The sequence below is a fragment of the Hippocampus comes genome, unplaced genomic scaffold (genome assembly GCF_001891065.2).
Source record: "Hippocampus comes isolate QL1 unplaced genomic scaffold, H_comes_QL1_v1.1 scaffold80, whole genome shotgun sequence".
Classification (NCBI taxonomy): domain Eukaryota; kingdom Metazoa; phylum Chordata; class Actinopteri; order Syngnathiformes; family Syngnathidae; genus Hippocampus; species Hippocampus comes.
In genome coordinates this window covers 203,884-223,022 of record NW_017806164.1, presented here as the reverse complement: position 1 = coordinate 223,022, position 19,139 = coordinate 203,884, and the positions used below count along the sequence as shown (strand labels likewise).

The following is a 19,139-nucleotide window of genomic DNA, read 5'->3' as shown; positions in this document are numbered from 1 at the left end:
GTCAATCTGTGGAATAAGCTTGAAACGGATCTGAAAATGAGTAAATCGCTGGACGAGTTCAAAAACAAATTTAAAAGATTAGTACAAACAAACTACAAAAATCAAAGTTAAGAAGATAAATTCGACATACTTATAAAATATAGTAATATAACGGTCTGTTCTTGTTTTGGATTTTGATCAACTCATTAAATATATTCAAGAAATGCAGTATTTATAATGAATATGAGACAATTGATATAAAAAGGAGAATGATTAATTATATACATGTATGTATATGTATGTATATGTATGTATATGTGTGTGTGTATATATATATATATATATATATATATATACACACACACACACACATGCAAATACAGTACAAGTGTTGAGTCATGCAAATGCAGTACAAGTGTTGATTTTCAATAAGGGGCTTTGGGGAGTGTGAAAGTGTACCAGTCAAGTTTTGTCAAACAACCAAAAGAAGCATTGATGCAAAATGTTTGCTTTATACATGACGTGTCTGTATTCATACAATTGTGTTCAATTATCCCAGGGCTGAGATTGAAAATTTTAGGCTTAATGGAATTTAAAAAAAAAAAAAAAAAAAAAGATGGAGATGACAATTCACTGTCCAGGACAGTACTTTGATGCAACTGCCTTGCCATGACACTCCAATTCAGCAGCAGCGTGAGAGCGAAAGCTTTTTCTTGCTTTTCACCAGATTCAGCTAGTTTAAACCCAAATACTCCTTCACAGGGTGAATTTCTGCATATTTAACAAGATGAGCGGAAGCCTTAGTGCTGGGAAGACAGAACAAAGTGCTGAGGAGACAAATTCTGAAGTGGACTTTGGGTCTCAGGAAGAAGTGTTGGTGGAGAGAGTCTATTTTAGCCGGCGACTGTTACTTTGTCTGCTGTTGAGTAACCAGCAGCTGGTCCCGGGAGTCTGCTATATCAGCCTTCTACTTCTTGATTATGTGAAACGCTATCAGTGTTTCCCAACTGTTTGCAAGGATCGTCATACACAACGTTTCTCTGCGTGCCTTTTGTTACCCTCACTATTTTTTCCATATTGTTTGAGACTTTGCTGCAATTTTGTTCACGTTTCAAAAGTCGCATGTTTGAAAATTGTTTTTGCCAGATACCTGGTGTAGAAAAGAACAAAGGACACTTAAAGTGTCTTGGTTGTTGTCTGCGCTGTGGTCTACCACACAGTCTCTGTTGGAGAAGCATTTCTGGACCAAGTCGGCACCATCCATTTAAAAAAACTAGTGTCTCCATTTTTTTGATTTGATTTGAGTCATCTTTGTATCAGGCCGGTATCATATACCAGTTCCGCAACCCACAAACACAAAGTCTGGGCCTTATCCATGTAGTTTCAATTCAAGATGCCATTTCTCAATTCCCTATAATGTGTCATCTATTTTTAGCTGGACAATATCGTATGCTAGGAAACACTGCCTGTAAACTACGGTTCAGGGTTGCTTCCTGACTTGATATGAGATAGACGCGGTTTCATGTTGCAAGTCTGATTGCATGCATTTGAAGTTTTTTCATTTATTTCGTAGGTTGCAACATTTTAAAGAATGCATCCGCTTCATCCATGAATGTCGCCTGAATGGCGGAGCGTGTCTGGTTCACTGGTAGGTGATCAGTCACATCATGTTCGGTTTTGAGTGAGTCAGAAGTACCTCAGTATGATACATTGTCGTTCTACACTACCGCAAGCTGCAGTAGTAAACCTTGTTAAATCAGTCAGTCAGAACGGACAAAATCATGATATGGCTCTTCTGCGGGCTCTCATGAGATGAATCATGCAAGTGTACCGAATGTTGTGACGGGGTCAGTGCAAAAGACATTTGGCTTGGGTTCCTGAACTGCGTGTTTGTCATGCAGCCTTGCAGGTGTGTCACGTAGCACTACCATGGTGGTGGCCTACCTGATGACTGTCACCCAGTACAGCTGGGAGGAGTGTCTCACCGCAGTCAAGGCCGTTCGTTCTGTTGTCGGCCCGAACTGCGGCTTCCAGGAGCAGCTGCAGGAGTACCAGACAACACAAGTCTCGGAGGTATGGACAACAAGTTCACCAGAGTGACCACATGGGGTACATCTGTACAGTGCAATGTCATCCAATAATTATGCTTTTATAAAGCCGAAAAAAATCAGTCGAGGGTATCTGCATGTGCATGAAGATAGACTGGCTGCATTTCAGTCGCAGTGGCCAAGTCGCTGCAGTGGAGAACGGGAACCGCAGAGGCGGGTGGGGGGATGCTGCGATTGCATTAGCTCTCTACTGCTCATCACATGTTTTGCTTCACTGTCAGCGTCTTGCATGCGTTGATTTCGAGGATTGCAGGGGAAATGGCTTTACATGGTGTGAGTTCTCTGATAGTGCCATTCCACATTGAATCTGTGAATATTTTCAAGCGTAGTGTAGAATTAACTCCTTAGACCAGTGATTCTCAAAAGTGTGGTGGTCTTCAGGCTCCTGCTAGCGGTACTCCAAAGAATCCATTCCAAAGTACAAGTTTCAGTTCAGTTATTTTTAACTTTTAAGTTTGGTTGATTTGCATTTAAAGGGATACTTAACTAATTTCTGCCATTTTCAGTGGCAAAAAGTTATTGTCTGGAATGAATTTGATAACTTTTGCAATTAACACCTTTTTAAAAATGCATTTTGCCACTTGCTGTCGACTGAAAGTGACATCACGTGTACTCGGGGATCAGGTCACGACTAATCAAGGCTCAGCTTGCGGATGTCACATGACCCAATAAAATGGCGATACATTTTAATTGAATTACTAAGCGCAGCGTTAATGCTCAGACTATGCATTATGTTACCGTGCCTTACAATAACATTGAATACACTTGGAAATAAAATATCCCTCATTTTTTTAATGAACACTTAATCTTAGTAGTACAATCTTAAACATTTGATAACCACTGCCTTGTACCAATTAGACTATCATAATATACAGTATTTCGTGATCCCAAAAAGTATCAACATGCCTTAGCTGTGCAACCAAAGTGGCTTACTCACCTCCTAAGAAAAACACAAGCATAAGGAAAATACACAAAGTCACCAACTGCCAGTAGAAGTGAATATCATACTGGATGTTTATTATTGCGGTTGGCATTTGCAATCATGTAGAACTGCACTACATTATTCTGAGAGCTCTTTCTAGTAGTTTCTCTTATAACCAAAATATTACGAACATCTCTCAGTGTGATACATTTATTGCAGTTGTGCACGACCACTACAACCACAATAATAAACATATAAGTTAAATATTTATAATGCTTCTGATGCAGTTCTTGCATTGGTCTCATTACTGTTCGATTTTTCTTTTCTTTTTTTTTCTTTTTTTTTAATTGTCATCAATAGTGTTCATTATTTCGTCATGTGATACTTGAGAAGGGTGAAAGCAGGAGAATGGGAATTGTGTTAATGCATGAAGATTTTTTCACATAAGGGGGTATTTTCGCCCATGCAGGTTTCGTTCTAGAGGAGTTTCACTGTATAAGTTAAATATTTATAATGCTTCTGATGCAGTTCTTGCATTGGTCTCATTACTGTTCGATTTTTCTTTTCTTTTTTTTTCTTTTTTTTTAATTGTCATCAATAGTGTTCATTATTTCGTCATGTGATACTTGAGAAGGGTGAAAGTGCAGTTACCCAAATTGAAAATTAACGGTACTGGATTTTAGGATATCTGTTCGATAAGATGGATTCTTTGTGTTAGTTCCTTCCTACCTTTATCAGGAATAATGAATGACGTCAGCTGCTATATGTAATAAAATTTTATGTTGCTGAAGCTGTAATAACCAAGGTTCGTGATATGGAAGCCTGAAAGAAAGCCAACTGTAGATTGGCTGATCCAAACCTTTGTCCTCAGTTTAATTCAGACCACCACATTTTTAGTTTCGGTACATTGTAATGGTTGAACACACGTATATAACGCTTGTGTGTGTGTGTGTGTGTGTGTGTGTGTGTGTGTGTGTGTGTGTGTGTGTGTGTGTGTGTGTGTGTGTGTAATTTGGAGACATAGAAAGAAACGGTAATTGGAATAATTAGTCAAACCATCACTTAAAACCATTTACACTGTACAGGTTTTAACTAAGTTAACATTCTTAATTAGGAGTTACCCAATCAGGACTTCAGCAAGTTTAAAATATGATAAACCGATCACCGATCCAGTCAGATGATGGACCAAGAAGCTATAAGAACAACTTATTTACTGTACAGTTGACCCTCGCTATTTGCAGGGTATTGGGATGGGCCCGGCCCGCGATTAGCCAAAGTTCACGTACAAATGACGCCCTTTGAAATTGAGCGACAAAAAACAAAAAAAATTAAACAGTAATCATTCTTCCAAAAAAAACAGTGATAAAACATTCATTACACGAAAAACAGGAAATTTAAAAAAATATTGGAAAATTTGGATGGCAGCACAGAACATCCCTGGAGTGAACAGGATTGTGCTTGCTGTCATTTCTTATTTTGCCGCGATTGGCTCTGTAAATTATGACACTGATGACTGATTTTTCAGAAAATGCTAAACATCTGCCAATTCGTTCCAGCCTATTGACACATCAAGTCTGTCCGGTATTTAATTGTCATACAAATGGAAAACGAATTTAACCACTGCAAACGAAAATTGACAGAGTTGTACTTTTATTATTGATACTGACTTTCTTGTGAATGTGTTGTCTTGTCGTGTTATCCAAAATGACTTTGGCAATTATCATGCTATTATGCTAATGAAATACACTTACTGTATGACTTCTGAGTCCAGTCAAATGTCACTCAGTATCTCCTAACAATATGACTGATCTGAACAGGATTATACTTATACTGATCTACCCACAGTACCGAGCGTGGTTGGAGTCCAGTTTCCAAGCCAGTCCGTTTAAGGACCAGGAGCAGGTGGCCGCCTTGTTGGTCCAATACACGGAGCAACAGGAGAACCAGAGACAAGCTGGTGACCAGCGCTGGATAAAACGGGACGTGGACATATGCTCCCTTCCGCCCACCCCGGCTCATCCTGAAGGCAGCAGCTGAAAACACGAAGCCCGGCACCGACTCACCTGACAAAATACTTAATTTATTCTCCACGCTAACCTCCTTGATTTCGGTTTGATTTCGATGCAGGCTGTGCGCACCTCACTCCTAGTACCTCCTTGTTTCCTTCACCGAGCCCATCAGTGCTCAGACGCCTTACTCGAAAAGCCTCAGCACCTTAGCCATGATGACATCACCTGTGCTTCCATGTGATCCTCTCGACGTGTTGCAATATGCTCAGCAGCCTTAAAGATTTGTGATTTGCCTCCGATTACAAAGGTAGTCTACCTGTTTTGGTAGTGTACTGCTTTACTGATTTTGTCTAAATGGGGAAAAAATGGAGGTAACACTAAAGGTGTAAAAGGAACATACGTTCATGAGTTTGTTTCATGCAAGGCTATGTTGACAGCACAGTGTTCAGTTTTAATGAAGGATCTTGGAAGTCCAAACACGACCATCTTCCTGATTTTTAATGAAGCTCTGATTTATCATTTTAGTGTTTGTAGATTGTTGTTTGTCTTGGGATTCTATTGGTAGACTGTACAAGTGTTTTGATTGCACATTTCTGTTTTTTTTTAATAAACCGCTATCACTGATTTAAATGTTTTCGTTGCACATTGTTTTTTTGTTTTTATAATAAAAAATATTTTAAAAAATGAAATAATTACTGTGTATGATTAAATGATGTCATTGGTTTGATATTAAGAAGTGCTTGTTTCACATTATTACGACTACCACTGATCCTCATAATGTCTGTGTCAGAAAACTTCCAATTCCAAGACTGTCACACTCTATTTCAAACCAAAATGACAAGTAACCCCCGACCCCCTCCATGAGCGAAACCGGTGGAAATAAATTATGTAACAAAAAAAAAAACTAGTTGGACTTGTGCCTCACTGAGTATCTTTGTAATTCTTGGCGACAAGGAGAAATGATCAAGCTCTTTTTTTTTCCATTGATGGTACTTTTTAAATCTATATTTTATAATACTGTGTACCCCCTAAAATACTTTCACCACCCTCCTTTGAGAACCACTGACCTAAGCAATCAACCAGCACTTCTTCAAAGAGATTTTGTGGCAAGAGTTGTGGCACGATAACACGTGGCTGCTTAATCATGATAACATGCCTGCTTACAATGCCCTGAGCATCTGACATTTCCTGTCTCAGAATGCCGCCATGCTGGGGCAACCTCCGTACACACGTGACCTGGCTCTATATGTTTTTTCTTTCCTAAACTCTGGGGGGGGGGGGTCATTGAAGGGACCTGTTTTGAAGATATGGATGCGGCAGAAGAAGCTGGGAAATTGTGTTTGCCTCCATGGCTATTCGAAGGGAAAAACTTGTAGTTTGGATTTGAAAAATACCTTTTGTGACACACCTTCTATCCCATTTATATTTTCAAGACCGCTTATTCAGTTTAGGGTCCCAAGATATTTTTAGTTTCATTTAAATGGCAAATTTAAATGAATAAATGGCGCATTCCCAATTTGGCTAAAGTACCTTGATCCCTGTGAACTGACTCGCAATTCAAGAGCTTGTGTTGAAATAGATAGTATAGTGTTCTCAGAGGAGGGTGGGTAAAGCAGGGGTCCACAAAAAGTCCCCACGCCACAAGGTCACTTGTGACTGATTGCTTTTGACGTGGGCAGTAACTTGTGTCAGACCGTTTCTTGTAAATGCCCACACTTAAGAGAACTATACTGCCGTAGTAGGCGGGGCCTGTCGTGACTTGGTGACGGCGATTGGGTCAGAATCCAGCAACGTCACTTTAGTCACTGCCATTCATAACAATAAACTTGAAAGAAACGCGCGGGGAGCAATCATTTATGAAACTCTCACTGCTCATCAACATCTCATTGTAAGTGCTTTTACTTTCGCTTTTGGGGGAACATATGCCTTTCCTTAAAATTACTTTCTAAATTTTTAATTCCAGTCTTACTTTGTAATCGTACGTGTACCTCTTGGTTTAGGTGACCCAAACACGATGACGAATTCTGGAGGTCGAAGACTAAAGCAGTGGCTGATTGAGCAGATCCAGAGTGGACAGTACTGTGGGCTCCTGTGGGAGGATGGAAGCCGAATCATGTTCCGAATTCCATGGAAACACGCGGGGAAACAGGATTACAACCAAGAAGTAGACGCATCCATTTTTAAGGTACACTCAGTTTGAATGTTCTTTTTTAACTAGAAGTTATAATAATGAGACTAACAATAATAATCACAATAATTATTATTTTGATTATTATTATTATTATTATTGCTGTTATTGAAGTAGCAATAATAATAGTAATATGTGCTGTTACTTGCTGAGATTGTTTGGCGACCAATCACCAACCACCCTAATCATGAGTACATATTATTTGTAGTAATAGTCAGTACTAGTATATTTTAAACGAGGGTTTACCACTCTTTATTGAACCAAGGCACATATTTCACATCAGAAAAACTCTCTCGGCACCCCCAAATATTCACCATGAATGGATACACACATACATACATAGATATATATATATATATATATATATATATATATATATATATATATATGTACGTATGTTATCTGTTGGAAGTGCTTTTAATCATTCTGCCTGTTCACTTACTCTACGTCATCGGCAAACAAAAATATTTTGTGTAGTGAATGAATATTTTTTTGTTCAAATCAATGACATTGGATAAATTCTTGCGGCACACCCGATGACCTCTCCTGGTGCACTTATGTGCCACGGCATACTGGTGGGTTACTGTTTTAAACTACCCTGGTCAAGTGGAATTTTACATCAAATTACATGAACTCTCTGAAGTTGAATTGAAATAGTATTATTTCTTGAGTAAGTGAATAATCTAAATTGTCCGTAGATTTTAATTGTCTGTCAATGATTGTTTGTCCATATGTGTCCTGTTATTGGCTGGCAACCAGTTCAAGGTCTAACCAGACTCTTGAGCAAAGTGAGCTGAAATAGGCTTCAGTTCAACAAAGTAGCTCAGCGGTACATACAATGGAAGGATTAATATTATTACCTTATATGACAGACAGTACACAGAGCATTTTGTCATTTTTTTTCGAGAATAAAAATCAAATTTTAAGATACATCCGTCTCTGCAGGCATGGGCTGTGTTTAAAGGCAAATTTAAGGAAGGCGACAAAGCAGAACCTGCAACTTGGAAGACCAGACTGCGCTGTGCGCTCAATAAAAGTCCTGACTTTGAAGAGGTGACGGAAAGGTCTCAGCTGGACATCTCGGAGCCTTATAAAGTCTACCGAATCGTACCTGAGGACGAGCAGAAAAGTGAGCTTGTGATTTTGGAATATGGTCAAATCTCAAATCAGGTCATCTTTTACATTTAAATAATGGATGTTATTAATAACAGTTTTGATATTATAATCATCATCATCATCATCCTGACAACATCACGAATGAGTGTGTGTGTGACGAATGTCTTCTTCTCTTGTTGTGCGACAGATGGAAGAAGCTCCGCGATGGCTGCTTCCAACAGCTCTGGCGAAATGACCGACATGGACTGCAGCCCCACAGACACAGATTGCATCATTAAAGAGGTAAAACTCATTCTTGTCATTCTTGTTGCCTTTAGTACTCCTTTGTTGACATTTTATTGTTACTGTTTTTGTAGGAAGACGGCTGCAGAATCCAGGCCAGTCCCGAGTACTGGCCGCAGACTAGTGTCAGTGGTAAGAGCAGAACAGACAATTGACCACAAAACGTATTCATAAGACATGAGCTTTGCTGTTGTCTGTGCGATGCTTGCTCAAACTGTCCAGTGGAAGAATTGACTAACATCCGGTTGTACGTTGCTGACTAGGATGATTAAGTTGTTGTTTTCTAAATATTTCTGATGATGAGGCAAAATAATGACACAACTCGATGTTGAGAACTCGTTGGGAGTGTTTCCGTGGCCTTAATTCTTCTTTTTTTAATTCACAGCCTTCTCACTGCATCAGGACCATTTACCAACTGGCACTCTTAGTTCAGGTATAGTTTGTGTTTTATGTCCAGACACACACTTTTTGCGGGAAACTTTCAATCGCTTTAAAAGACATTTTCAGACTTAAAATGAATGCAGCAAAGTAGGAAAATATTAATTGATGGAAAGAAATTATGTGTTGAAGTTGTCCCGACAAAGAGACTCAAATCTTTGGATGTTGTTTAGTTCTTGGCCAACAAGTTCTTGGGCTAACAACCCAAGAGCTTGAGTCGTTAGTTCAAATTAGGGAGCGACATGTGTCTGATTTTGCTCTGCTACACATGCACTTGCAGTGCAATTTTTCCCCAAATCAAATAATCTCTAAGGCCTGTCACACCAAATGCGACAGGAAAAAAAAATGACAGTTGACAACTTTTCGCCGCACACTGATTGCGTATCTGCTGGTGCACTGCAGTGGAAAAACTTGAACCTCACGTTCAATTTCTTGTATTTTATTCATTTCTATTGAACCAGAAAAGCATGGCATCATTGTAAAGGAAGAATCAGATTGCCACAAGGAGAAGAAACAGGCGATAATAAAGTAAAGAGTGTGGATATTTTGAGAATCTGTCTGCAATGATAGATCGGCCCAGTCACGCACTGCACCCGTTTGCATTTTGGTGACAGAGACTCTCCACTCTATGCTTTCTAGAATGCTGAAACCTATATTTTAAATGAGATTACATCTAAATATCTATCATGTAGATTTATTGATTTGTTTGATTGTTTGTTACATCTGTGATGTTGCGATGCCGTTCAGCGGCAATTCAAATTTGGAATTGCAACAAACAGCCAGCCACTCAGGAAAATTACTCATTTCAGCTGCATGACAGTTTAGTCAGTTTCGGGCCACATCGCTCCGTGTGTGGCAGGCCTACGACATTTAGTGGTAAGCATAATGTGGTATAAGAACAGTTGTAAATGATATTTAAAAAGTTATAAATAATATTGAAGTGTTTTACAATCATAGTTTTTGGATTTTTATGGTTAAAACTATTAATCTAAGCAGTTCTGAATATCTTTTTGAGGGTGGGGCATCAATTACTCATGTTTTTTTCGCTGCTATTTGCAGAAGGGCTCGGTCCCTATCCCCCATAAATTACAGATGTTCTGTATTTTCAAATGGCTGCAATGACGTTTTTTTTTTTGTTTTTTTTTTGCCATACGACCTCGCCATAAGACCACCACCACTCGTAACAGAAACCTGTAAATTCCAGGAAAGATGCACTTGCAACAGTTGTAAACTGAGGAAAACAGGAATCATGGGTGCAGACTAATTGTGAAGTGGTGACACTTGTGTATATCACACGAATGTATCAAATCAATCAAACAGTCGGGGGTGGACGGTTCCACTGAAAGCAACGTGACAGAACGTTATCCTGCCTTGCATATGAATTACTTTCCTAAATTTGTTATAGTTTGGCAAGTAACAAGATAAATACTTTGGCGTGCTTTGTTTCTTCCAGCTTTCTCCCAAATGATGATCTATTTCTACTACGGAGGAAAGCTGATGGAGAACGTATTGGTGACTCACCCGGAGGGCTGCCGCATCTCCCCGGCCCAGCAGCACCTGGGACGCGGCACCCCCTACAGCTCGGACAGCATGCAGAGCGTTTACTTCCCCTCGGCTGAACTCATCGAGTTCGAACGGCAGCGCCACGTCACCCAAAAGCTCCTGGGCCACTTGGAGCGAGGGCTTCTGCTGCGTGCCAACCAGGAGGGCATTTTCATCAAGAGGCTGTGCCAGAGCAGAGTCTTTTGGAGCGGGCTGGCCGACGCGGGCTCGCATTATGGCCCTGTGCCTTGTAAGCTGGAGAGGGATGCGGTGGTGAAGATTTTTGACACCGGGAAGTTCCTTCATGGTGAGACCTTGTTTGTAAAATACGCAACTTAGCTGGAGGAGAGATTCTCTAACCAGCTGTATTTTGTCCTGTTGTAGCGCTGCAGCTGCACCAGGAAGGTCAGCTGCCAGCACCCGATCCAAATGTGACTTTGTGTTTTGGAGAAGAGCTTCATGATCTCAGCATGGCCAAGAATAAGCGGATAATCGTGCAGGTAAGAAGAATTAAGTGACACTCTTTTCTTTTTTTTCACTTTTCGCCAACCGTAATGTTTTAATGCCTCGAACACCCTCCAACGTCCTGTTTCAGATCACGATGGTGAAGTGTCAGCAGCTGCTGGAGGCGATGAATTTGCGCCGCTCGCAGCCATACTGCACCAACATGGAGCTGTGCGATGACATCTCAGCAGAACAGATGGCCAACATCTATCAGGATTTGTGCAGCTACAGTGGTCCGCAGAGGTCCGCCTGCTACACGGACAACATGCCCATCACCGCCTGAGGGTGTGCCAAGAGTGCGCATGTAACTTTTTAGGAGCCCTCTTTGTTTTGGATCATATTCTCAGTCTGAACTTTCTTCTCAATGCCAAGAATGTCCATAGTTTCACATGTTTTTGCTTTTTGTGTTCTATACAAGAAGGGTCCTGAAAAACCTATGCCACTGGTCTGCAATACGATTAAAGAAGAACATTATTAGAATCTAACGTATCAAATTGATATGTTATTTGCAAAGGTGTAGCTAACGATTCGATGCACCTTTGCAATCCAGTGAGATACAATACAAAAGCTGAACTTTGTTTTTAACTTAACTTTTATTTCTGGAGCACTTAAAAAAAAAAACAACTGAAAGAAAGTGATGTACATGAAAGAAAAAAGCAAATATAAAACACACAATAATAAACTATTTCTTTTCAATAAGCTTGTAATCTTTAAAAACATAAAACCAGTTGATGACTTTGAAACATTCCGGAGGCTCCTCCTCTGTTGCTTGAGATCAAACTGTCACAAGCCATTTGATTGTCAAGAAGTCATTCTGATGACAATATGCTTGGAGTTTGATGTGGAACTGCCCGTCATAATACTAAGATGTATATTAATGTTTCTTTTCGAGCTTTTCATTTTCTCCAGAAATCTGATGACATTGTTTTTGAGGGGCTCTCACACTCACTCACACACACACACCCACACACACACACACACACACACACACACACACGCACATGGACGTGATCTTTACGGAATGAAGAAATTTGTGTGGAGATGTGACGTGAAGATGCTGTGCACTGAATGTAAATAGGAAATTTCTTGACTGACCAAATTTCAGCTTTTTTGGGGGGGGCGGGGGGTTCTAATTTTATTTCTGTGATTTGGGCATGGAGTGGCATATTAGAGATAGGTTTTACTATCATCATGTCTTGTACCATTTTTATGATGACATTTTTATTAAAATCATATTTTCAATTAACTCCATTCAAATTTTTTTGTCTATCATGTTCTGACTGACATATTCAATGCTAGCAGTATTTACATTTTGAAAGTTGGCGCTGATGGTGTGGCGGTACACTCGCCGGACTTGTGTGCGTACTAGGTCAGTTCCTAGTCGGTGACGGCGTGAATGTGGGTGTGTGTGGTTGTTGGTCTTTATATGTGCCCTGTGACTGACTGGCGACCAGTTCTTCCACCTTTCGCCCAAGGTCAGCTGGAACAGGCTCCAACAACCCCCCTGCCACCCTCTTCAGGATAAGCGATGTTGAAAATTGATGAATGGAAGTTGATATGAACCATAAGCTGTTTTTTTTTTTCAGACAAGAGCAAAGTGGCAGATTGCATTTATGTGATCGTTTTTAAGATCAAAATAAATAATTAAAACAAAACTAATATGATGTAAATGTTTAAATTCACACACACACACACACACACGCACACACACACACACGCACACGCACACGCACACACACACATACGCACACAGTCACAGGGCGGGCCATGATGAGGTCAACACTTTTAGATAGGCGTATCCAATGTTTCACACAGTTGGTCATTCCAGACCTGCAGGTCTTAATTGTCAAAAGTCATGCTTGCATACAGTAAAGAGGTCACACAGTGAGACAGCATATTTCTTCCCTGAGTAAAAAGAAAATGTTTTCGTGTGCGCGTGTTCATGTGTGTGCGCTTGCGTCCACGTTTGCAAGTGTGTGTATGTCATTACAGGGGAGTTTTTTTCAATTCTACAGAACAGGAACATCGTTCAGCTGGTGTCACAGGAAGCAAAAAAAACCACCACCCACATAGCACATGTGAGAGTGAATTTATAAAATGCACGAGAAGTACAGTACTCTATTCACCCAATGTACAAAAAAAATACACTCATGAGGTCAACTGTGTGTGTATATATATTATATGCATGGTATAATGATATTTGCAATCATTATTTTTATTCTGTACTTACATAGCATATTCATATAATCTACAGTACATAAAACGTGGATTCATCAACATATTCTTTGCATGCAATCTACAACATTGTCACTGTTGTCATTGTGTAACTGCAGTATCATTTACAAACTGTCATTTTCTGCAGAGTACATGCAGCGCAATCTCTATTTTGTAGACAATACTGTGCAGCATTTTCAGAGCCAGCTGTCATTTCAAACAAATTGAAATCAGTGGGACAAATCATGGCCTATTATTATTTTTTCAACCTTTATTTATTTAACAAAATTCTCATTTGCAAAGCTGACAGGGCGGCAGACAGCAGTGGAAAACAACAAGTAAAAGCAAATACGAATGTATTGGCTTTGAAAAATAGCCCCCCAAGACGTTCTCAAAAAAGCTCACCAGAGAATGGGCAGTTGTGATTTTCTAGGACTGTTGTCGAAGTGAGGAAAACAACAATGAAAACGTAAGCACCAGCAGAGAGTTATAAAAGTATGGCCTCATGATAACTATTTCGCTATCAGTTTCCGAATTATTGGCAGCTCTCATAAACATGGTCACTGTCTTGTATTAACCCTTTCATGCACCCTGTAACTTGAAAACATGATAAGCTGCCCACCGTAGTAACCGCTGGCCCTGAAAGGGTCATTTGAGCAAATGTGTACTTTTGGAAGTGTGTATCAAACTGGTAGTCCTTCACATTAACCAACAGCCAAGAAGTAGCTCTCACTTTCACAATGACTGGTGAACCCTGCTCTACAGCGAGATAGACAGTATTTACTTAATAACGTCTGTCGTAGCACACGGTGAAGTGATCATGTACACTGTACAGTATCCCTCATACATTTCTTAAAAGAAGCTATTGGGAGGAATGAGGTGAGATTTTTTTTTCCTTGTTGTTGTTGCAAAGCGCTCTGGTAGACTGGCTCGGAAAATTGGAAAGAAGCTTGTGCAAAAGTAGTGTAGATTGTGGGAAAGAAGAGGTTTATTAAACTACTGGAACAGAGAGTGCGGGTGGTGGTATGCCTGGTGAGCAGTAAAGAGGTGGTTCCGAACAGATATCATTTTAAATTCACTTTTATTCATTTGTAATATATATATAAAGAATGAGGAATGGGCGAGTACCAACACTAAGTACCAGGCTGGTATTGGGTACTCATAGAGGCTGCAGAAACCAGGTACCAATACTCACAGCAGTATATATATATATATATATATATATATATTTTTTTTTTAACATTGAATATGTCTTTCTCAGCATTATGGCAGTTTGACACATTCGTGAATCGTCAGCTGCGTCACAAAGATCTTTGTTAAAAAAAACAATTGTCGTTGTGCCAAATGAGATTCTAAAAATCAAAAGTGCTTGAGGTTGTGGTGCTCGATATCGGTGAGTATTCAGAGTGAATTCTTGTTATAGTATCGGTCTGAAACACAGTGGTATCAAAAATCCTTATCAAGAATTCTCAAGTGTGCAAATGTATCAATGTGTAACAAAATGTAACAATCACATCGTGTTCCGTCACTCTATAATGCTTGTGAATGTGACAGAAGTCCAACTGGAGGAGAAGGAGCCCCATGCCCGGATACCTTTCTGCTAACAGCATCTCTTTTGTGCTCACGTCCAGTGTCTGCAGTGTGGTTGTCGTTGTGTTGCAACAGCTCTTTGTGGCGTCTGAGGCTTCCCACAATTAGCCATTAGAGACGAGCACACAAACAGAAGTGATGTTGCCATCCATCACTGCTCCATGACATGGGCTGCCCACTTGAAGGAAGCCTCGCTTCAAGGAAATACAACAGTTTCTGATAAAGTTGAGTAACAACTAAGGACTTCCTCTTGCCCGAAGTCAGCTGGGATAGGCTCCTGCAGAACTGCAACCCTAGTGAGGATAGCCGGTGTAAGAAGATGGATGGATGGAATTTGTGTCTGTTTGGACTCTAAGTCATCTCGCTCATGGTAATTTGCAAAGGTTAAATCGAGGCAACCTGGCTGTTCTTGATTGGTGAGGATATCTCGCCTCAAATCCAAAAGGCTTCTTCCTCAGTTCTAATTTTCAAGTGTGGTACAGCCATTGACTAGTTAGCACGTCGGCCTCACAGTGCAGAGGTGCAGGGTTCGATTCCCGCTCCGGCCCTCCTGTGTGGAGTTTGCATGTTCTCCCCGTGCCTGGGTGGGTTTTCTCTGGGTAATCCGGTTTCCTCTCACATTCACAAAAACATGCGTGGCAGGCTAATGGAACACTCTAAATTGTCCTTAGGTGTGAGTGTGAGCGTTAATGGTTGTTTGTCTGTGCGTGCCCTGCGATTGGCCGGCAACTAGTTCAGGGTGTCCCCCTCCTACTGCCCCGAAGTCAGCTGGGATAGGCTCCAACACGCCCGTGACCCACGTGAGGATGCATAGATAGATAGATAGATAGATATACTGCCAATATTCTGGTTTTACAAAAGTTATTGACTGCATGTAAAAGTAATCAATGGTGCTTATTTGCCGTCAAAAAAACTGAAGCTACCGGAGGCCATGTTTCGTTGCAACTCGCTTTGCATGCCTAATTTGAAGACATTGATTTATCGGGCAGCGTTTTCACATTATTTTCTGTCTCTGTCACAAGACACGGAAACTGACAGGGTCTCTGGGGAGAGAACTGGTTTAGAATCAGTGTGGCTGAGATGAAAATAGACATCTAGAGAGGAACTGGGAGAGCACACAGGAGGCACAGGTGGACTGAGATCCCACAACATGGAACGCAGGGAGAAAGCCACCCAACAGCTTCACAAACACACGCAAGCATCACCCACACACACCCACACACAGATCAAGCTTCATATCCTCTTATCAGTATCAGTTGAAACCTAAATTTGTTCTCGCCTCACAGCTACGGTTTGGTTTCTCCCAGGTGGGCAGTTTAGCTGGATCGAAACTTGTAAAATATGCAAAAATATGTTCGTAAAGAAATGTTTGATGGTGCTCATGTAAACACATGTAAGTAATCCCCAATATGTTACAATTCCACAAGTAAAATAGAAAGTATATTAACAATGACGACTCTGTCATCATTACGCTAAACAAACCAAATTGTAATTTGTTTTCGGTTCAACTTTGGTCTGCACAAGTGCAGACTTTACCTTTGTTAGATTCATGTAAGCGTTTTACAGCACTGTACACACATTAAAATTGAGTGTTCCAAATTCATTTGGAGATGTTCTTTTGCAATCAATCCCTCTCAATAAAAATGAAGTTCTCCATTTCCGCTTTAACCCTTTACATGCACCCTGTAACCTGATAACATAATAAAAGCTGTCCACTGTAGTAACCGCTGGCCCTTGAAAGGGTTAACGTCTGGCAATTTTATCGATTTCAAAAACTGTTGTATGATTTAGCTCTTTATTGGTTTTCACTTATCAAATATCCAGTGAGTGTAGGTTAGCACTTGCCGACAGAAACAACTGCAACTGGAAAATGCGGAGGATGGGCCCACTATAGGCCTATCAGTGGCTGAGGGGACAGATGGGATGTTGCGTCAGTTATTACCCGGGTTGCTGCACGCTGACAAGATTCTTGACCGCCTGATCTGATGTGAACAGGAAACACAGGAAGGAGCCCAGGAAGATGATCCAGCACACAACTTCTCCCCCAAAAAGAGGAACAACCATGCAGACATGCTATGGACAACTCTTGCCATTTGGCGACTCATGATAGTGAAACATAAAACACGTATGAATGAATGAATGGATTCTTCATTCCAAACGGGTGAAAATGACATATAAGAACACCAAAGAGGCTAAATTGAACGAAGATCAAATAAAGTTGTAAAATGAAGCTCAGGAAGAAGCAAGCTTTATTTACTATTATCCCTTCCTAATAAATCTACAATTACTTTAAGTCCATTCATCCATTCAATCCATGATCCGAGCCGTGGGCGTGCTGCAGGGTAACCCAGCTGTCTTCCGGCAGTCGGCGTGGGACACCCTGAACTGGTTGCCAGCCAATCACAGAGCACACATAGACAAACAACAATCATTTACACCCTCAATCACACCTACTGACCATTTCAAATGCTCGATTAACCTCGCATGCATGTTTTCAGAATGTGGGAGGAAATCGCAGTCCCTGGAGAAAACATGCAAACCTCACGCAGAAAGGCCGGAGCCCGGAATCCATCCATCCATCCATCCATCCACCCACCCATCATCTGAATCGGATATTCTCACAAGGGTCGCGGGCATGCTGGAGGCAATCCGAGCTGATTTATTGCAGTACAGGCCTTGAACTGGTTGCCAATTAATCCCAGGGCACACAAAGACCAACATCTACTCACAGAGTGTTCCATTAACCTACTATGCCTTTTTTTGGACGGTGCGAGGAAACCGGAGTGCCTGGGGGAGAACATGCAAACTCCACACAGGAAGGCCAGAGCTCAGATTTAAACCCACGAACTCTGAACTGCGAGGCGGACGTCCTTAGCAGCCAAACTCTGCACCGCCGCCCACACTGTAAATTGACTTGTGTAAATGTCCACATTTCTGCTCATTTTTACTATATTATTGATAATTGGGCTGAACTATTTAGTAGGAGTTTGTCAGCAACAAAAATATTCAAGAATAACTGCAAACACACACAAAAAATAAAAATAACTTGATCACACATGCATGAGTAGGTGAATTCTCAAATTCAGTCTGGAGCTCTGTGGTGATATAATAATAGATAAGAAATATTGATATGTCTATTCATTCAAAGTAGTTGAAGTTAGTATACAGCTTGTATAACAGTAACAATTTCCAGTCCCAACAAAATAATGTTAACACACACACAAAAAAAAAAAGTGAGTAGACCGCGATGTGAAAATGTACAGATTTGTCCCAAATAACCATTTTCCAGCCATGGTTTTATGTGATTTGTTAGTGTGCGAATAGGGAGCAGTTGTGTTGAAGTTGGTACTATTGCTCTCTCTCATCACTGCAAGTTCAATTTGACACTTCACGACAAATAATATACTGTATTGGTTATCTATCTATCTATCTATCTATCTATCTATCTATCTATCTATCTATCTATCTATCTATCTATCTATCTATCTATCTATCTATCTATCTGACATCCGAATATTTTCATGAAGGTTTCCACGGAAATATTGCTGAGTTGTTTCAAACTCAAGACCGGTTTCATATTCGACTGAAACAAAACTGAGAGGTAAGAAAGGAAGGGGATGTCGACATGGGAGGGGAACACCCGGACTGGGGGTGCCTGAGCACAGTATTGACACGCATCACGGCTCGTTGCATGTGTGTGAATGTGTGCGTGCAAGCAAACTAGTCGGGATGTGGGAAGCCAGCAAAGTGATGTCGCATACAAGAAAAACAGCGTTGTTGACTTATTATATGTACATCCATTTTCTGATCCGCTTGTACTCATGAGGGTCACGGGCGTGCTGGAGCCTATCCCAGCTGTCTTCGGGCAATAGGCGGGGGAAACCCTGAACTGGTTGCCAGCCAATCGCAGGGCACACATATGAGGTTTCAACAATCACAATCACATCTAGGGACAATTTTGGAGTGTCTAATCAACCTGCCGTGAATGTTTTGGGAATGTGGGAGGAAGCCGAGTACCCGAAGAAAACCCAAGCAGGCACGGAGAGAACATGCAAACTCCACACAGGAAGGCCGGCGCCACGAATCAAACCCTGCACTTCTGTACCGTGAGGCTGACGCGCTCACCAGTCGACCACCAGGCCGCCCTATATGTATGGTTGTTCATCTGTGTTTTGCTCTTTAATCAAGCAAAAATATATTTGATTTTCAGCCGTATGCTCCAATGCTGAAATTATTCAATAGCTGCG

General features: G+C 40.8%; 2 protein-coding genes across 2 annotated transcripts in view; both read left to right on the top strand.

Moving 5' to 3' along the window:
- dusp22a (dual specificity phosphatase 22a) overlaps window positions 1–5,377 on the top strand; it is a 20,442-nt gene extending 15,065 nt beyond the window's left edge. The window contains exons 5-7 of the mRNA XM_019895821.1: window positions 1,553–1,627; window positions 1,881–2,052; window positions 4,855–5,377. Of these exons, the coding sequence (XP_019751380.1) occupies window positions 1,553–1,627; window positions 1,881–2,052; window positions 4,855–5,046 (439 nt within the window). The 3' untranslated portion in view covers window positions 5,047–5,377. The remainder of the gene's footprint in view (window positions 1–1,552; window positions 1,628–1,880; window positions 2,053–4,854) is intronic.
- Window positions 5,378–6,806: 1,429 nt separating this feature from the next.
- Window positions 6,807–12,331, top strand: irf8 (interferon regulatory factor 8). Its single transcript, XM_019895927.1, has 9 exons — window positions 6,807–6,906; window positions 7,019–7,203; window positions 8,152–8,335; window positions 8,510–8,604; window positions 8,679–8,736; window positions 8,990–9,037; window positions 10,496–10,891; window positions 10,969–11,084; window positions 11,180–12,331. The coding sequence occupies exons 2-9, from the start codon at window positions 7,033–7,035 to the stop codon at window positions 11,369–11,371; spliced, it is 1,260 nt and encodes a 419-aa protein (XP_019751486.1). The 5' UTR covers window positions 6,807–6,906; window positions 7,019–7,032; the 3' UTR covers window positions 11,372–12,331.
- The last annotated feature ends 6,808 nt before the right edge of the window (window positions 12,332–19,139 follow it).